The sequence below is a fragment of the Aotus nancymaae genome, unplaced genomic scaffold (assembly GCF_030222135.1).
Source record: "Aotus nancymaae isolate 86718 unplaced genomic scaffold, 86718_ANA_hifiasm-v0.15.2.pri h1tg000025l, whole genome shotgun sequence".
NCBI lineage: Eukaryota > Metazoa > Chordata > Mammalia > Primates > Aotidae > Aotus > Aotus nancymaae.
Window position 1 is genome coordinate 25949748 of NW_026988438.1, and position 19357 is coordinate 25969104.

The following is a 19357-nucleotide window of genomic DNA, read 5'->3' on the forward strand; positions in this document are numbered from 1 at the left end:
TTTTAAAAAAATATATTTTATGTTTTGATTTTTAAAAATGCTTTTATCTCAGTTTTTAGAATGCCAAAAAACGGCATCTGTGTTTAAGTGGAAAAAAATGGATTATCAGTTTTATTACACTCTTTAAAAGGTTGATAATCACTGGAATAAACTTAGAGAAAATCATCTAAAATATTCTTTTTTCTGTGGGCAAGAAGGCAAAAAAAGCTCTTTAGGGGCTTCAGAAGTTGTTGTCATTTTTCATTTTTATTCTTAACTTATGTGGTCACAAGTCAGTATTTGCTTTACCGGGACTTTCATGTTCAAATGACATACACATGTATAATGTATTTCAATTTTTAAATAAAATATATCTCCAAATTTTATGTAAAATTAGTAACCTCTATAAAATATACTTCCTGTGTCAACAGATGAATTGCAGTATTTTTTTTCCTTTTATATTTAAGATTACAAAAATAAGGTGGGGGGGAGTAGGAATACTTTAGGGTAAGTAGGCATAGGCTTTTGTTTCATCTATTCCGTCCTCTTTCTACAACAGCCATGCAGTGCAGGTCAGAATTCCTGAGTCCAGTCTCCCTTTCTGGGTTTACTTGGTATGAATTCTTACAGAACTTACTCAGCTACTCTGTGCCTCAACTTCTAGTTTGTGTACTGTGGAAATATTTGTACATATGACATAGGGTAGTTGTGAGGATTTATTTGGCTAGTACAAGTAAAGTACTTATAAAATGTTGGGTATGTAATAAGCATTCAAGTGTTAGCTTCTTTGTTCTCATCATTATTATTACTAAGTTGAAATGAACAAAGGAATTCAAAACATTGGATAGATTATGAATGGACCCTGGAGACTGAAAGAGTGCCAGGTACTCCAAGTATTCTGCTTGTCTATTGTCTAATGCTGAAGGAAGCCAATTAAAGGAAGGCACCAGAGGCCTCTTGCACCTCCCATCCTTATTTTGAGAAAGCATGGTATTTTAAGGACATAGAGGGATGATGACCTTAACAAATCCTAGTTAGCACTCCAGAATTGTGAAGGTCATAGGCCAACTTAATGGCATAATGTGAAGTGCATTGCTGTTAAAGTCAGCAGAAGTCAAGAATGTCCCCTTTGGAAGGCAGCTATGCTCACCACTATACCACCAATGCCAAGAATGCCCCCATTTACTAAAACTGTTTAGTAATATTCTAAAAGTTTATTATTTTTGTCAAATAGGAAGAAGAAACTAATAGTAAAATTATAAAACAGGAACAAAATTATTATATGTAAATAATATTGTTTAAAATGGAGAATTTGGGTTGGGTGTGGTGGCTCACGCCTGTGATCCCAGCACATTGGTAGGCCGAGGCAGGCAGATCACCTGAGGTCTGAAGTTCGAGACCAGCCTGGCCAACATATTGAAAACCTGTCTCTACTAAAAATACAAAAATTAGCCAGGCATGAAGGCAGTGGCATGCTCCTGTAATCCCAGCTACTCAGGAGGTTGAGACGAGAATTGCTTGAACCCGGGAGGCAGAGGTTGCAGTGAGCCAAGGTCACGCCACTGAACTCCAGCCTGGGTGACAGAGCAAGACTCCATCACAAAAATAAAATAAAATACAATAAAATGGAGAATTGAAGATATGTTAAAAAACTATATAAATTAACAGTTTAGTAAATAAACCAAAATAAATGCATTGCAAAATAAATACTCTTCAAAAATAAACACTGTAATAATATCCAATAATGTATAATAAAAAACATTATATGAATATTAGAAGGAAAAAATGTTAAACTCCCAGGAGAAACTTCATAAGAAATGCATATGTTAACAGTGCCTGTAGAATTTTTCTCAAGGACTATTGAAAACCAATTTGAACAACTGAAAGTATATGGTGTGTGTCTATATACACATACCTATATATACAGCATATATATACACACTCACCACATTTATGGATATTCTATATTGTAAACATGTAAATTCTTCTCAAATTAATTTTATACGTGAAAATCCAATCATAACCTCAAAGGGGTTACCAGAGTATAAGTGTGGCAAGTCTTGATAAAGGTTGCATTTACATTCAATGGGAGAAAAATGACTTATTCAAAAAATATTAGTTGAATCATTGTGAAAATAAAGACCAAATTTTATTGTGTTGGGATGAATTTTTTTTTTTCTTTAGAGACAGGATCTTGTTGTGTCATCCAGGCTAGAGAGTACAGTGGCGTGATCATAGCTTGCTGCAATGTCAACCTCTTGGGCTCAAGCGATCCTCCCACCTTAGCCTTCCTGAGTTGCTGGGACTATAGGCACGTGCTTTGTAAAGACCAGGTCTTGCTGTGTTACCCAGCCTAGACGAACTCCTGTCCTCAAGTGATCCTCCTACTTCCTCCAGCCGAGTATCTGGGATTACAGTCATGAGCCTAGCAGATAACGTTTTTAAAGACAGAAACTAAAAGGAAGCAAATGGTAGATTTGTTAACAAGAAAAAAATTTAAAATTTCAAAACATCAATATATCTTACTAAAAAAAGTCAACTGAAAAATTGTTAGATATTTTTAACTTCAATAATCTAGAAGTAACCATTCATATTTCCAAGGCACAATGGATTTTTAAATTTAAAAATATAAATATGGCGTTAAGAATAAGACAATAAGATCTAATCTATTTGGTTTTCATTTCTTTCTTTCCTTCTCTTCCTCCTTATTCTTCTTCCTTCCTCTTCTTTCTTCTTTCCTCTTCCTCCTCCTCTTCCTTCTTTCTTCTTCTTTCCTTTTCCTTCCTCCTCCTCTCTCTTGCTTTTCTTTTCTTTCTCTTTCTTTCTCTTACTTTCTCTCTTTCTTGAACAGGGTCTCACTGTGTTTCCCAGGCTAGAGTGCAGTGGCTGTTAACAGGCCCAATCATAGCACACTGCTGCAGCCTTGAATTCCTGGGCTCAAGAGGTGATGCTGCTTCTGCTTCCCCAATAATGGAGACTACAGGCATGTGCCACTGTGCCTGGCTTGGGTTTCATTTCTAAGAGTATTTTCATAGTTTGATTCCTTAGTTAAGAGTTACTTAATCAGAAGCCTGCAATCAGCTGTATCTTGTGATATAAGAAAATCAAATGGTGTCTCTTCTGAGTTCATCTTAGTATGTTCTTTCTTTCTTTTTGTGTGTGTGTATGTTTTTTGTTTGTTTGTTTTTGAGATGATGTCTTGTTCTGTCACCCAGGCTGAAGTGCAGTGGTGTGATCTCAGCTCACTGCAACCTCTGTCTCCCAGGTTCAAGCAATTCTCCTGCCTCAGCCTCCTGAGCACCTGGGACTACAGGTGCTCCCAAAGTGCTGGGATTACAGGTGTCAGCCACCACCCCTGGCCCTTAGTATGTTCTTTCTGTTTGGACAGATACCAAGATATTGATTCTCATGAGAGACTGATTTTATTACTAGCTTGTTTCTCTCTCTTACCTTTTTTCCTTTTTTTTTTTCTCCTTTACTCATTTCATTTTAAATATGTTTAAAAACATGAGTAGGATTTGTCATAAAATTTCAGGCATTGCAGCAGTGTATCAAAAGTGATAGTTCCCTTTTTTCTCCCACCCCCAATCCTGTACCCCTAAACCACCATATTTCTTTATTTTAAGTTATCCTTACCTGTTGATTCCATTTCTCTCTCAGTTTTATTAGTGATCGTTTCCATCTCATGTTTTCTGTATATTAGCAGATATTAGACCCTCATATATTTTGTTGAATGACTGAGTGAATGAAAATTGTGGCTGTATGCTTAGTTCCCTTATGAGCTGGTCAATCACAATTTTAAACATAGCCCTGGGGGCTTTTTTTTTGAAGAGCCAGTATTCTTTCCCCAGTCTCTAAGAGTCCAATATTTATACATTTCAATATTTGACATTCTTTTCTTTGAAATGGCTTTTCTGTAAGATGCACATGTTTATGCTAAAATTCTAATTTAAATTTCTTTTTTCTTACAGCTGCTTTTGCAGCAGTGTTGCACTGGTAAGATTGTTTTTTTTTTTCTCCTGTGGTATTTTATGCAGATGTTTATAACTTACTAAAGCAATTTTCCATACATTTAAAGGAATAATTTCAGCATGGTCAGTGTGACTATATATTACATGTAACACAGTAGTCTGAAAAACTAGTTTAATTGATAAATCAGGGTCAGAATAATATAATTGTTTAATAAAAAAGATTCATTATTAAAGAGGCTATATTTGAGACTCTACTCAACATTAATATGTCCATGGTGAGAGGAAGATTAATTTTTTTAATCTTTTAGAGAGAAATATGAATTTCATTAGATGTTTCTAAAATGGTAACCCAATGACATTTACAGTTTAATCTATACTTTTATTGCACTTCACTTAAAATATTCTGGTTCATTTTAATTTTAAAATCTAATTTGATTTTTTATAGAGGGAAATTTTAGTATAAATGCAATTTGTACTGAGTGGAAAACAAATATGGATACTTTGTATTTGAGTTTTATTACAAAATTATCTGCAAATTAGTTGATACTTTTATTTTTGCTTTTAGCCTTACTTTAAAAAATAAAACTTACAATGTAAGTTTTAACACTGTTGCTTTTTTTGTTTTTCCAGGAGCCATATAACACACCTCTTTGAAAATGACCGTCATTTTTCTCACCTCTCAACATTGGAAAGGGAGATGGCTTTTCGCACTGAAATGGTTAGTTTTTATTTGGTATCTCATATAGTACTTTAGAAAGAGTAGATGCTCCAGCTTCTACAACTGATAGCCACAGCCAGTTTTCCTTTATCTACACCCCTACTCACTATCTGTTTTTAAAGGAAATCCCAGGCATTGTATCATTTCATGCTTTCATACTTTCATAAGTGTCTCCAAGGACAAGACTTTAACTATGGCACGAAACCATGACACAAGACATACTGGAAAACATTTATTTAACAATATCCTTAATATCATCAAATAGAAATAGGTATTTAAATGTCCTGTTTGGCACTTTTTTTAAAAAAACAGTTGACGTGTTTGAATAGAATCCAAACAGTGCCTACACGTTGCATTTAGTTAATATGCGAATTCCTTTACCTGTTTTTGTTTTCCTGCATTTGTTTGTTGAGAAATCCAGGTTATTTGTCCCATAGAATTACCCACAACAATCCACATTTTTTAATTATGTTCCCGTATCCCAAGTTTCCTGAACATTTATGGATCAGAAGATTGACTTTTTTTCTGGCAGGAATACTTCCTAGGTGGTGCTGTGTACTTCTTATTGTGTCAAGCCAAGAGGCAAATCTATCTGGTTGTCTCACTTTCTGTGATGTTAAGATTGATCACTGACTTTAGGTATTGTGATGCTGATTCCTCCTATAGCCTAGCCATCAGCCTAGGTTAGTTATTTCATTATCCTTGTCAAACCGTGATACCTACTCTATCATTTTTTTCCTGCACTTATTAGCTGTAATTCTGTTAAGTTTCACACAATACCTTTTGCTTTCTCTTGAGGTATACTTTATAGAGGAAAGACAGGAAAATGCTTTATTCTTTCTTTTTATTTACCAATTTTCAAAAAAATGAGTAGCTTCCCTAGCATCTTCTCATAGTGATCCATGGAATACCTTCTTTTGGAGTATCATTATGATATGATAGATTTTAATGTATTTTGTAAACTTTCTTGTCTTTAGCTAGTAAAGCCCTTGCAGCTCTCCCTGTTTGCCCTTGACGTGACCTCACTAGCATCCATAGCTTCCTTACTTTCAGGTACTATAAGACATTTTCTTCTCAGACCTGGCATCAGCCAGTTTTCCAGTGAGCCACCATTCCTGTCAGCGGCAGAAGCTCATTGCTACTAGATTGGTCATTGTATCTTGGCCTTTTTAGTGAGCAGAATTAGGCTACAAAATTTTTTTAAAGAGAAAATAAACCATGAATTCATATTAATATTTTAAATGGAAATTTAAGATTCAGTTTTTTTTACTTATTTGTTACTAATCTCTTAGTTTGAGAATCTTGGTTTCAAATTATTGATTTGTTAGGAATAAAAGTACCAAAGGTATAATTAAAAATGTGATTACTGAAAGGAGTTTAAGATTTTCTTGTAGTTCAGTTCTTCACAGGGCAACCCCCAGAATTGGGGCTCAGCCCAGGAGGCCATGTGGGTTCTTGGCTTTGGGCGGGAAGGAATTCAAGAATGTGCCAATAGAGTAAAGTGAAAATAAGTTTATATTAAGAAAGTAAAGGGATGAAAGAGTGGCTACTCCACAGGCAGAGCAGCTGTGAGGGTTGCTGATTGGCTGTTTTTAATGTTATATCTTCATCATATGCTAAACTAGAGGTGGATTATTCATGAGTTTTCTGGGAACAGGGAGGGGAATTCCTGGAACTGAGGGTTCCCCCCACTTTCAGACCATGTAAGATAACTTCCAGACATTGCCATGGTGTCATGCTGCTGGTGGGAGTTTCCTCTGGTTTACTAGTATATTATAATTAGCATATAATGAGCAGTAAGGATGACCAGAGGTCACTTTAGTTGCCATCATGATTTTGGCAGGTTTTGGCTGTTTTTTTTTTACCTGTATTATCAGCAGGGTCTTTGTGACCTGTAACTTGTGAAACTAGTCTTGCCCAATTCCTGGCTCCATTTTAACCTTAGGATATAGTCCACTAGGGATATATAGTAGAATTACAGTATCTTACGTTACTTGAAATCTTCTCCCAAGTTGATAAATAGTTCATTCTTTTCTTTTCTTTCATTTTTATTTTGATATTTAGGTATTTAAAAAATTTTTTTATAATTCAACATTTATGTTTCCAAAATCAAACCTACAAAAGAAGGAAGGTATAGTTTCCTAGGGGTGTCATAAAGAAGTACAACAACCTAGGTGGCTTAAAACAACAGAAATGTATTATCTCACAGTTTCAGAGACCAGCAGTGGGACATTAAGGTGTTAACGGGGCATCTTGTCTCTGAAGGCTGGAGGGGAGAGTCCTTCCTTGCCTCTTCCAGCGTCTGGTGGTTGCTGGCCATCCTTGGAATTCCTTGGCATGCTGATGCTTCACCCCTGTTTCTGATCTACCTTCACACGGCCTTTTCCCCTGTGTGCCTGTAGCTTTGAGGCCAATTATTCCTCTTCATATAAGTATACCGGTTGTGTTGGGTTTAGAGTCCACCTTAATTCAGTATGACCTCATTTTGACTTGATCATGTCTGCAAGAATCCTTTTTACAAATAAGATCACATCCACAGGGGCTGGTGGACATGAACTTTTAGGGGACACTATCCAAATCAGTACACTTGGAAACATAATTTTAAAAATAGTGATATCAGAACTAATACATCAGAATATCAAGACCATTTTTTTCTTTTTCAATAAATTTCTGGGTGGGCATATCACTTTTGTATTTATGAGCCTTAAACCCAGTTTAGACTTTGGCAGCTACTGGTACTGGCTACCAGGGCAGCTCTAGGCAAAACTGAAGATGCAAATACAAGATGTAGATTTATCTTGTGTTTTTCTGTCTTCCCTCATACTGCCACTTAAACTCCCCATTAGGCTTCTAGTATTTTCTTTTCTTTCTTTCTTTCTTTTTTTTGTCTCGCATATTATTCCTCTCTTGCTATATTTCCAAAGTAGTATGCCAAGCTAAAAATTTATCTCTTTTCTCCAAAATAGGACCATTCCCCAGTCCCATAGGGTTCTTACCTTATGCTGATTTGATAGAAGAGAAAATAATCTGTAAAATTAGGTGGCACCCAAGTAAAATTCATATGTAATAATACATCAGTGTGTAGCTTTCCCAACATATTTTCATTTTTGCATGTAAATCTGGAGGAAAAATGACTGATAGTGTCATTTTGGGTATTAAAATAAGCAGTTAGGGGATCATTTTTGGCTTGAGATATCTTGGTTCATGATAAATTTTAGTTTCATAATAAACCAGTCACTCTATTCATAAGATAGCATTTTCTAACAGTTATATTAGTATGGGTAATAGGATATTCTAAGTTGAAGTATGCTGAGTCATATTATTGTTTTAAATGCTGAAACTATTTTTGAAGCTATTTTGTAATCAGTTATTTCAATTAAGTCAAGGTTATGTGAAAATACATAGTTTTTTTTTTTTTTTTGCAACTTTATGGTTTATCAGTGATCAGAAACCTGTGAAATTCATTGTATTAATAGCTATTACTTGCTTAATTGCTTCATTTTTCAAAAACAGTGTATTTACTTAGAAGAGGCATCATAATTATGTACCTTTTGTTATTTTAACTGAGCATATCCTTATTTCAGGGACTATATTATTCCTATTTCAAGACTATTGTGGAAGCACCCTCATTTTTGAATGGAGTATGGATGATTATGAATGATAAACTGACTGAATACCCCCTTGTTATTAATACATTAAAAAGATTTAATCTTTACCCTGAGGTAAGATCCTTTTTCCAATTGTGATTTTTCACTTTTTAAAACTTTTTTGTATTAAGTGCTGATTCTAAATCTAAGATATAATTCAATATATTAAATTTTATTTAATTTTTTAAAAGAAAATATATTTCTTGGAGAGGAATATGTTAAGAAAGAGGAGGGGGCTTTAATTCTGTGGGGAACTATTGTTGTGATTGCATTGTTTAGAGAATACAAAAACTAGATTTGGTGTGCATGTAGGGATTATACCAAGGGAGCACTGTTACGTTTACATGTCATTTGTTAAATGTTTTCTCCCCTATCCTCGTTTAATTGAGTGTACTTTCTTGAGTGGGGGTGGAGGGAAGTTGAGCCCAATCCAGCAAGTGGAGATGATATTTGGTCTCTTTTTTTCTTCTTTGCAAAACTATAAATTTGTTGATGTGGAACTGTTTAGTTCAGTAGAATATATACTTTAATGATTTTGTCAAAAGGCCTTTCAGATTATACTAATCGAACTATCCACAGGCAGTGTTTTTGAAACTGTTTATTTACCTGCATCTTTGTTAATTGGATGAAGAAATTGAAGTCACATGATGTATATCACTCATTGATTTTATATATATATTTCAATGCTCTCTTTCTATATATGACACACATACGTATACATATAATGCATGTTTACTTTTAAAAATAATGGCCAATTCATGTTTTTTATCTATATTGCCATTAAAATTTTGTAAGAGCTCATTTATTATATACTGGATATTAATATAATGCTATATGATAAAACATTTTCCCCAGTTGTCTGTTTGCCCTTTAGCTTTTTTTCTTTTATACGTACATGTAAAGAAATTCATTTTTATAACGTAATTACATTTTTTATAGTTATATTTTTCATTTATCTGGAATTGGTTTTGATGCATAGTGTGGGGTAGGAATCTAACTTTGAATTTTTTTTAAAAATGGTATTGTGTGTAACTTAACACTGAATGAGTAGTCCATCGTCTTACCACTGATTTGAAGTACGCTTTCTGCTTTATATGCAAAATTATTATACATACATACTTCATGTGTTTCTGGATTTTGTGCTCAGTATTGCCTTAGGTTGAGGTCATCGGAAGTGGACTTTGAGATGGAGATTTGCATGGGGGAAATAGTCGAGGGAGTGCTGTTAGGGTCAACACCTGAAGAGGGTGAATGAAGCGAATGGGGCAGGAGGAAGAGGAGAGCTTTGATGCAGTCACAGTGAAGGCCTCATCCAGTCCTTGGGCCTCTCTGGATCTGGGATGGCCTTGCAGAGTTGTCCTACCTTGACAGAAGGGCCCCTGGCTTTGCTATCTTTCCCTATTGACTAGTCAGTCATTGGATGCAGATTGCCCTTGGGCAGTGAGGTGTTACTTTGAGTGAATTTACTTTCTTCAGCCATGGCAATTCCCAGGGTGGGATTCAGCTCCTAGCTTTCAGATACCAGTCTTCCAAGCAGCTGTAGGAATAAGTGCCTTAGCCTGGAAAAGGGAATCTGGGTGGCTTACCACTACCTCTACAATGATCTGTCTAGCCATTCTTGTGCCAGTATCACACTATTTTAATTATTAAAAGTAATAAGACATAATGTCTGTTAAAACATTCCCTTTAGTTTTCTTGTTAGTTTTCTAGATACATTTTAAACACTTGGAATTTTGATTAGAGTTATTTTATGTTTCTGCATTAATTTGAGGGAGAATTCGTATCTTAAATAATTTGATCTATTGCAATAGACTCAGTATCTTTTATTTGTGCAAATCTTCTTTTGTGTCTCTTAGTAGAGTTGTACAGCTTTTGTAAAACATAAATTAGCACTTTTTTGGCCTATATTTTGAATGAACATTTGAAAACTGACCAGTGAAAAATCTGCCTAGGAGATTCTGAGCCTCATTTTACTACATTTAAAGGGAGCCAAGTGGATGGTATAGAAAGGGAAAATATAATTGTCAAAATATCTCAAATGTATTCTAGTAATGAAAATTGTTTAATATATTTTCTTGAAATGCCTCTATATTTTTAAAAATAGGTAATTTTGGCCAGCTGGTACCGGATTTATACCAAAACAATGGACTTGATTGGTATTCAAACCAAGATATGTTGGATGGTTACCAGAGGAGAAGGACTTAGTCCTATTGAAAGCTGTGAAGGTAAGTTGCTTTCTATAATATTGTCTAGTTATCTGTTGTAACATAATAAACTTATCCAGCATAATAAACTTAAACTGTAAACTTAGTGGTATAAACAACACCCATTTTATTATGCATGTGGATTCTGCAAGTCCAGAATATGGGCAGGCTCTAGCGGGGCTGGTTTATTTCCATGATTTCAGGGACCTCTGCTAGTAAGCTTCAAATGTCTGGGAAGACTGAAATTAACTGAGAGGCTGCCTTGCTTACATTTTGGCTCCTGGGCATGGAGGATTGTGAGACTGAGCTCAGCTGAACTGTCAGCTGGGACACCTACATGTGGCCTTTCTGGGTGACTTGGGCTTTTTGATAGCAAAGTACCTCGGAGTACTAGTAAGCCTTTTCCTATGGCAGCTGAAGGCTCCAAGCTGGACACTGGATGGCCTCTTATGACCTAGCCTCAGAAGTTACATAGTGTTACTTCTGCCATACTCTGTTGAAGGAGTCACAAGCCCAATTAGACTAAAAAATGGGGGTTATAGACCCCATACCTCCAGAGGAGGTGTATCCCTGAATTGGCAGCCCTGTTTTAAAACCACCATTGCTACTACCATGATCTCATCTATGTTCTGCAGTAGTGTTGTGTTTTCATGTGGGAACCAAGGCAACTGTTTAAAATACTTGGCAACCATTTTCAAAATGAACACACTTTAATATAAATTGCTAGACACATAAGGTAATTTGGGTTAATATGGTTAGAACATATGTTTTGTTTATTTTTAAAGGATTGGGAGATCCTGCTTGCTTTTATGTTGCTGTAATTTTTATTTTAAATGGACTAATGATGGCATTATTCTTCATATATGGCACATATTTAAGGTAAGATAATATTTTAATATGTGTTTATAAGATATACTAAAAATAGTTGATTAATAGTTAATCATTGATTAATTTATAGTTCAGTTTTATGAAAATATTCAAAAATATTATTATGAAATCATTTCATATTTGCATGATTTCACCACTGGCATGGCCCACCACACTTAAGATAGTTTTAGAGGCATAAATTGAGTTGGGCATACTTGATAAATTCAATTATTATTATTTTTTTTGATACAGGGTCTCACCCTGTTACCCAAGCTGGAGTGCAGTGGTGTGATCTCTGCTCACTGCAACCTCCATCTCCTGGGTTAAGTGATCCTCCAACTTCAGCCTCTCAAGTAGCTGGGACTATAGGTGCATGCCACCAAACTCAGCTAATTTTTTGTATTTTTTATAGAGATTGGGTTTTGCTATGTTGCCGAGACTAGTCTCGACTTTCTGGGCTCATGTGATCTGCCCATCTCAGCCTCCCAAAGTATCGGGATTACAGGCATGAGCTACACAGTGCCTGACATAAATTTTAAATATTCCTAGGCATTTGAACATAACTAATATATATTCCATTTATTGTTTTAGGATATATAATATATTGTTATGGAACAATATATTCTGTTTGCTGTATATATGTGTATATGTGTATGTGCTGAGATGTGTGAAGTCTTACTTCTTTTGGTGTAAAAGTCTACAGACTTTTACACCAAAAGTCCCTCTGCTTAAGGTGGCCTGAGGGAGCAGCTTTTACCTTAGAGCATTTGGGTCTTTCTAGATGGCTGTCTCTGGTTCTTCTTCCAATGTCAATGGCTGTAGCTTGTTTCAGCTCTGCCTAGTATATATTGTTTACATAAAGCATAAGCGAAAAGACCACTTATGATCAAATGATATTAATGCCTTTTTACTGTTAAAATAGAATTATCTTCTGTACAATATTTAGAAGTGTCTTCTGTACAGTATTTAATATCTGACCTGATTTTCTTTACAGTTGAGCAGCATTCCTAAAAGACTAATTTTTTAAGGGTTTTTATGTTTACTTTTCTTCTTTCTTATTTTTTTTGCCAATTCATTACATTGTATATACGTTTGAGGTATTTTACCTTGATATTATCTTTAGAATTTTCTTCCTGCTGCTTACTGATTCTTTGTAGTACAGAATTACACGAGAATTGCACATGATTTTCAACATGGGATAATGAGTTTGAATTTGCTATTATCCCATTATCTTCCTTCCTTTGGAAATGTGGCATTTTCAGTTTAGTACCTCAAAGATGTTGAGTTTCTAGCTCACTGAGTATCAAGCAGTTACTTGATAAGCATTTGTCAAATGAGGAAGCTGTTAGAAGATCAATGTAAAATATATTTGCATATAGATTTAAGACAGTTTGATGTTAATATTTCTGGCTTAGGTCTAAGAAAATTCTTTTGTTTAATTCGGGAGACTAAAGTAAAAATGCATGATTAAAAGATGATGTGGAAGATTTTGTTTCTGAAACAAGATACAGGGAAATAAATTAAACCAAAAGAATATGGTAATGAGGAAAGGAGGCTGATTTGAGGGAAAGTGGGCCTGTGTGCTTGCATCATAATGAGCCAGAGGGAGAGAAACTTGGTGGTATCTATTCATTTTGCTAAATACTGCCCATCTGTCTATGGGTAGCTTTATTACATTTGGGAGATTAGATTTTAAATAGGAGAAGTTAAAATATTAACATGGCATTATTATTAAGTTGCTAATCTGTACTTATGATACTTTTTTTTTTTTTTAATATGGGGTCTTGCTATATCATTGCCCAGACTGGAGTCCAGTGACTATTCACAGATGTGATCACAGTGTACTACAGCCTCAGACCACTGGCTTCCAGCAGTCCTCCTGCCTCAGCCTCTCAAGTAGCTGGAACTACAAGTTGTGCCACCATGCCTGGCTACTTTCTTAATTGAAAGAAGAATTTGTAAACATTTGTTAAAGCATTCATATTTTCTTGTAATGCTTGTAATTTTTTTCAAAGGCAGAAGGGACAATATCTGCTGACGAGAATAGAAGGTTCTGGTTTTGGTTGAGGGGTTTTTGGTGGTTTCGGTCCTGACCTGACCTTTCTCAATCTTTAGCCCCTGTCCTGCCTGGTAGGCAGTTTTCTGTCTGTATGGAAGATGCATATTCAGTTTTTCAGTCAACACATACAATACATACCAAGTAGTTTCTCAAGACTGTTTGGGCTCTGAGAGCATGGGAATGCGGCAGGGTGTGTGTGAATGGAAGTTAGGAAGGAAGGATAAAGTGCTTAGAACTCCAGTTGCAGGAGAAATTTGTTCTGCATGGAGGGGCTACTTTAGCGTGACCTTGTAGAATCAGAAGTATTTGGGGAGGTGGAAATAAGCCATGAGCATAAAAGCATACCAGGGAGAGGCAAAGGCCAAAATCTAGCATGTGGAAAGCAGATAATAAGCAGATCAGTTTTGCTGGGATGCATGCTTCGGGGAGTGTTGTGGAGGATTCAGATTGGAAGAGTGGTTGTGCTGGATGATGAAACACCTTGTAACTGACTGGATTGAAACCTATTCCAAAGCAAGTGAAATAAATAAGAAATTTGACCAATATAAGAACAGGATTTATGCTGAGGTATGACCTCATGGAACCCTTGACTTTCCTTGGTCCCCAAAGTCAAGCAGTGACTACTTCAGCACAGTGTTTGTCAAATTGTAGGACATGACTTATAGAGGGTTTTAAAATTGATTCAGTGGGTTGAGCCCATTTCATTTTAAATGAAAAAGAAAATACTACAAAGTGAATAATATATACCACACTAATAAGAATAGATATTACTTAAAGAAACTTTCATTTGCTATATATATACACGTATGTGTGTGTGCTAAGTTGTGTAAAGTCTTCTTACTGTAGTTTTGGTGCAAAAAAGTCTGTAGGCTACTGCTTAAGGTGGCCTGAGCATTTGGGTCTCTCCAGATGTCTGTCTGGTTCTTCTTCCAATGTCAGTGGCTGTAGCTTGTTTCAGCTCTGCCCACTTGACTGCTTTGTGCCTTAGCTGGCCCCTTCTGTGTTACCCAACTCTTGTACCTCAAGGTGGTCTGCACTAGCAGCACGTTTTCATTTTTCCAGCTTTCCTTTTGCTGTTTGTGGGCTTTTTCTTAACCCTGAACGATCTCTTCAGCTCTATTCAAAGGCATCCTAAAAGGTTCTTCCCACAGTTGATCCTGATGTATGTTATTTTGAATAGAGTCTCTTATCACTTCTTTTCTATCAGTGTTTTTCATTGCATTTTTATATGTTTTTTGACCTGAAGTACCTTTAGAGGTTTCAGATTACTAGTTGGTTCTTAATGTTTTCTTCCTTGATGGTTAGTCACCCTTGTAATTTTATGAGAGGGACAAAGCTGCAGACTTCTTAAAATATGGGTTAAAAATAAAGAGCAAGATATCTACAGTTGTTTTTAGGATTTTTAAAAATATAAGTTGCATTATACACTAAGAAATGAAAGTCGAGATTTGTCTAGCAGGTTAGAAATTTGCAGGCAGATTGACTGTGACATTTTAAATTCAGAAGTATATTTGTTTTGAAATAATATAAGTTTTTAGAAGCCAGGTAAGCCAGTCCATTTCACCAGAAATGGACGAAGGGAAAATAGAAAACAGCCAAATGGTGAATGGAGCCAGGCTGCCAAGCTCTAACTTGAGGAGATGAAGTGAGATCTGTTTTGCAAACACAGCCTACTCATGGTATAATTCTTTTTCCAGAATTCTCAATATTTTAGTATTTTTTTAAAAAATACTCATTGTTAATTATTTTTTGAAGCTGTATTGATTTATACTTATAGTTATTTATTTCATGAGATACCCTGATATTTCTTAGCCACAGACTAACAGTTGCTAGAGGCCGGTTTCATAAGACCCAGTGTATGGAAATCTCTTTTCTACAAGGAAGAAGAAGCATTGGTTGTTGGCAGTTAGGACCTTTCCCCATAGTTTCTTCTGGAAGAAATTCATATATGCTTAAGGTTCTCTTATTGATAAATATAAAAAACTTTTGTTGTTGGACTCCAAGGCAGATATCAAGCAGGTGATACTAAAGCTTTTTATTCTTTGCATGTTAGTGTGATTTTAGTATTATTTTGGAGTTTGGGGTCAGCTAGGTTATGGTGCATTGTTGAGGAAAAATAGATGGATGGTATATTAAGCTGTTAATTACATGTATATGTTTAACAGTTCTCTGGAAAAATATGTATGGATATAAAGTTTATTGTAAATTTTACTGCTATATAAGGATGAGTGCAAATAACAGCAGGGTTTCTAAACAGAAGGTTTTTTTCTTTCTTTTTTGAAAAATGTGCCAGAAATACTCTGACTAGAATAAATAAAAGAGGGAGTATAATACTGGGATACAGAGGCCTGGTGGAATCAGGGAATTATCAAAAAAGTGCTTTTGTTTGGGCTCATTCCTTTGTGGGTGTTAGATTTATCCCTACTTGCTGCCAGTTCTTTGCCTGTTACTGTCCTTCAGGCTTGCTTTCTTCTTTCCTTCCCATCCACCTCGGAATGTGTTCATCCCTTACCTTCTCTGTCATGTGACAAAATTAAGACAATACTTTTTAATTGGGCTTCCCTTGGGTCCCTTTGCTACCCCCATCTAATCTCTCACCCCTTCCTCCTCTCCCCAGCAGTGAGGCCCTTGTCCCATTCGCCTGTCCCATACTCTGCTTACTTAGCAGCCCTGCCTTAGATTGCTTGGTTTATTTTGAATCTTAGGATGGTGAAATGTTACCTGAAACCACCCAAGATTTTCACAGACCAGGGCTGACCAGAGAGGACTCTGGTGCTATCTTTTTGAGCTTCATTTTCTCTGTGGTGGTCTCCCCTAATTACTGCTACCTGTGTCTTCAGAGTTCCTACTACTGTCCTTTAAACCAGAGCTATAGGATAGACAAAAATTCCTTTGCCTAAGATAAGGGAAATATAGTCGAATTATAAAAGTACTTACATTGATTTTTAGATCTTATATTAGAAGCTTTGAGTTCTTTCCCATTCAATGTCGTATCTGAGGTTGCCCCCAAAATACCCCATTAGGTTTCAGCCTTTGATTTCATTCTAGATCAAGCACTGTCTAAGGAGATCTTCTGGAGAATACAGTGAGCAGTGAGTGGGGCTGATGATTCATCCTGGAGCAGACAGACAATGCCCCTGTGGAGTGTCTCCTTATTGACTGATAGCTGCCCAGTCACTGCTGCCTACTTGGACTTTTGTTTATTGTACCCCATGCAATACTTCTACTGGAATTTTACTTTTAAATTATCCCTTCAGTTTATGTTGAGGATCTTATAAGAAACAGCTGTATGAAATTACTTACTTTGTTTTATGCATTGCTATCATATAAATGCATTATCTATGACCCAGTAAATAAATAACCAGTAAAAATATACTTTTTATATGTTAAAATATGTTGTGACTATAGAATTGTGTAAAATATATGCATTTTTAAAGATTAGTAAAATGAATACTTGTGTACCCATGACACAGATTAAAAAAATTAATTAGCAGAAGCTTTCATACCCTTAAAATTCCTTCTTAATGCATTCGCTTTCCTTTCCCCAACCCTCACAGGAAATGGCATCCTAACTTTTGGACCAATGTTCTCCTTGCTTTTCTTTATAATTGTACCACTCATGTATATATCCTTAAATATGATGTGTTTAGTTTTGAAAAACTGAGTATCAGGCACCCACCTAGCTGCTTAAGGAAAGGGCAGTATTGCCATTGTTAGATGAAAGTTTCCAGAAGAAGAGAGTTTCTGAGTTGTGGTCTTTAGGTTCCCTGAGGGAACTTTCTGAGGTTGTTGGGTGCTCAGCTAAGCTAAAGGAGGGAGCTGAGCTGCAAGGTGTTGAAGTGGCTGGTTAAAGCAGCAAGCCAAAAGTGACAGTTAAGCCTTTAATCATTTACTGTACTGGTATAAGTGAGATGTGAGGATCAGGATGACTCACCCCCAACAAAAGAGAACAAAAGGCTCCTACAGCTGTATGGTTCTTAAGGTGGTGGGGCAAGGGAGAAGGGCTAGGAGCCAAAGAGTGCAGTCTGAATCAGAGTGGGGAGCAGCCTCTTCAAGGGCCCCTTCTCCGCTAAGCCTCAGCAGAGAACAGGACCAGGAAATAAAGGTTCCTGGGCTGGGAAGGCAAATATAAGAAGAGCTTCACCACCCAGAAGTGGCTGAGTCCTTGACTGCAACTCCCCCGAGAGACTACAGTACACTGGCTCTGCACCATGCTTTGTGTGTGAAGGGCTTCTTTTCCCTGTAAGGCCTACCATGCAAAGCCTTGCATATGGCCAGGCCTGAGAAATCCCATACAGGTTTTCAACCGGGAGCCTGATTCCTCAGGACATTAGTAGGCAAGGTCATGAGCTAGTCCTGGGATAACTGTGGGACTCAGTTGGTAGGGACATCTGGCAGAAATGTAGTGTGGCCAGGTATTGAATATCCAGCAGAAATATCAGGGGAAGAGCTATTCCCTGTTTCTAAATTCACCACTGTTTACCCTGTCTCTCTGGAGCATATCAAAGCAGAACTTCTGTGAGTGACATAAGTGTCTTTAACTGATGCCAGCAGTAAAGCATGTGGAGCCAAGATAAAATACAGACAAGAATCTGGTCCAGGCTTACTCAGATAAAATAAGCCTGGAGATTTTGGGCATGAGTCAGCACTTGGTTCTGGACTGGGCACCTTCCATGGTTTGTATACATCTGTCCTCTTGGCGTTTTCCTTTGCCATCGCGTTGGGATTTTCTTGACTGCTCTCTTCTGTTGGATCTCCTGTGCCCTTATCCTGTTTGTTACTCTTTCTTGATTTATTTTCTTACTTTGGTAGACTTCATCTTCTAGTAAGTAGGTCTTGAGAGTACGTAGCTGGGAGGTAAACATTTATGTCTTTATATGCTTTCATATTTGATTCACTGTTTGGCCGAGTATTGAACTCTAGACTTGAAAACATTATTGGTTGCTTCAGATGGTGCTATTCAGATGTTCCTAAGTTATTCAGATTTCTAAACTTTTGTATATGACCTTTGTTTCTGCTTCCTCTCTCTGGAAGATTGTAGAATATCTTCTTTGTCTCTGTGGTTTTGAAATTTCAGAGCAGTATGTTGAAACATATGATGAAACAACACTTGATGGGTTGTTTCAATCTTGTAACTCATGCCTTTGATTTCTGGGAATTTTCTTGAATTATTTCTTTCCTTATTTTATTTTCTTTGTTTTCTGATTCAAAACTTTTATTGTTTGAATGTTCATAGTTCCCAGTTCTCTAATTTTCATTATTTTTAATTTTTAAGCTATTTGGCTTAAATTGTTCTACATTCTAGAACATTTTATCAGCTTATTTTTTCTAACCCTTCTGCTGAGTTTTAATTTTCATTATCATGCTTTTAATTTCCAAGAAGTTTTGTTTGTTCTATAAACATTCCTTTTTAAAAAATAGTATTTTATTTTTGTTTCATGGATTCAATAACCTTTCTCTCTAAGGGTTTTAATGATGTTTTTACCCTTGGCATCTTGTAGCTTGTAAACATCTTTTGGTCTCCATCTTCCGTGTTAGGTGCTTTCCTTAGATGTCTGGCAAACTTAGGCTGTCAGGATTAAGGATGGAAGACCAAAAAAAGCTGTATAGAGCTCTAAATTGTGGGTGGAATCTGTTAAGGTTGAGTTTTTATATAGTTTGAATAAATGATGTGAGCCTAACTTAGAGTGACTGCCAGTTCTTTGGTTTGCCTTTAGATGTAAAAGAAAATATAAAGTAACAGATGTCTTTTAGGGTTGTAAAAGGGAGGGTGCAGTGTTTTGTTAGGTTAACTGAAGTGGAAGATTATAGAAGATTTTTAAAGAAGTGATTGAGTAGAAGGGAGACTACCTCTAAATGAATTTAAGAAATGCTGTTGTCTATGTGAGGATGGAATAAGGTAGTGTTTGCAA

General features: G+C 36.1%; 1 protein-coding gene across 2 annotated transcripts in view; it reads left to right on the forward strand.

Moving 5' to 3' along the window:
• The window catches only part of DPY19L1 (dpy-19 like C-mannosyltransferase 1), a 116271-nt gene that overhangs the window by 16382 nt on the left and 80532 nt on the right, over positions 1 to 19357 (forward strand). For both annotated transcript variants that reach the window (XM_064380465.1, XM_064380466.1), the window contains exons 2-6: positions 3951 to 3975; positions 4581 to 4668; positions 8253 to 8390; positions 10420 to 10540; positions 11305 to 11398. In XM_064380465.1, the coding sequence (XP_064236535.1) occupies positions 3951 to 3975; positions 4581 to 4668; positions 8253 to 8390; positions 10420 to 10540; positions 11305 to 11398 (466 nt within the window). The remainder of the gene's footprint in view (positions 1 to 3950; positions 3976 to 4580; positions 4669 to 8252; positions 8391 to 10419; positions 10541 to 11304; positions 11399 to 19357) is intronic.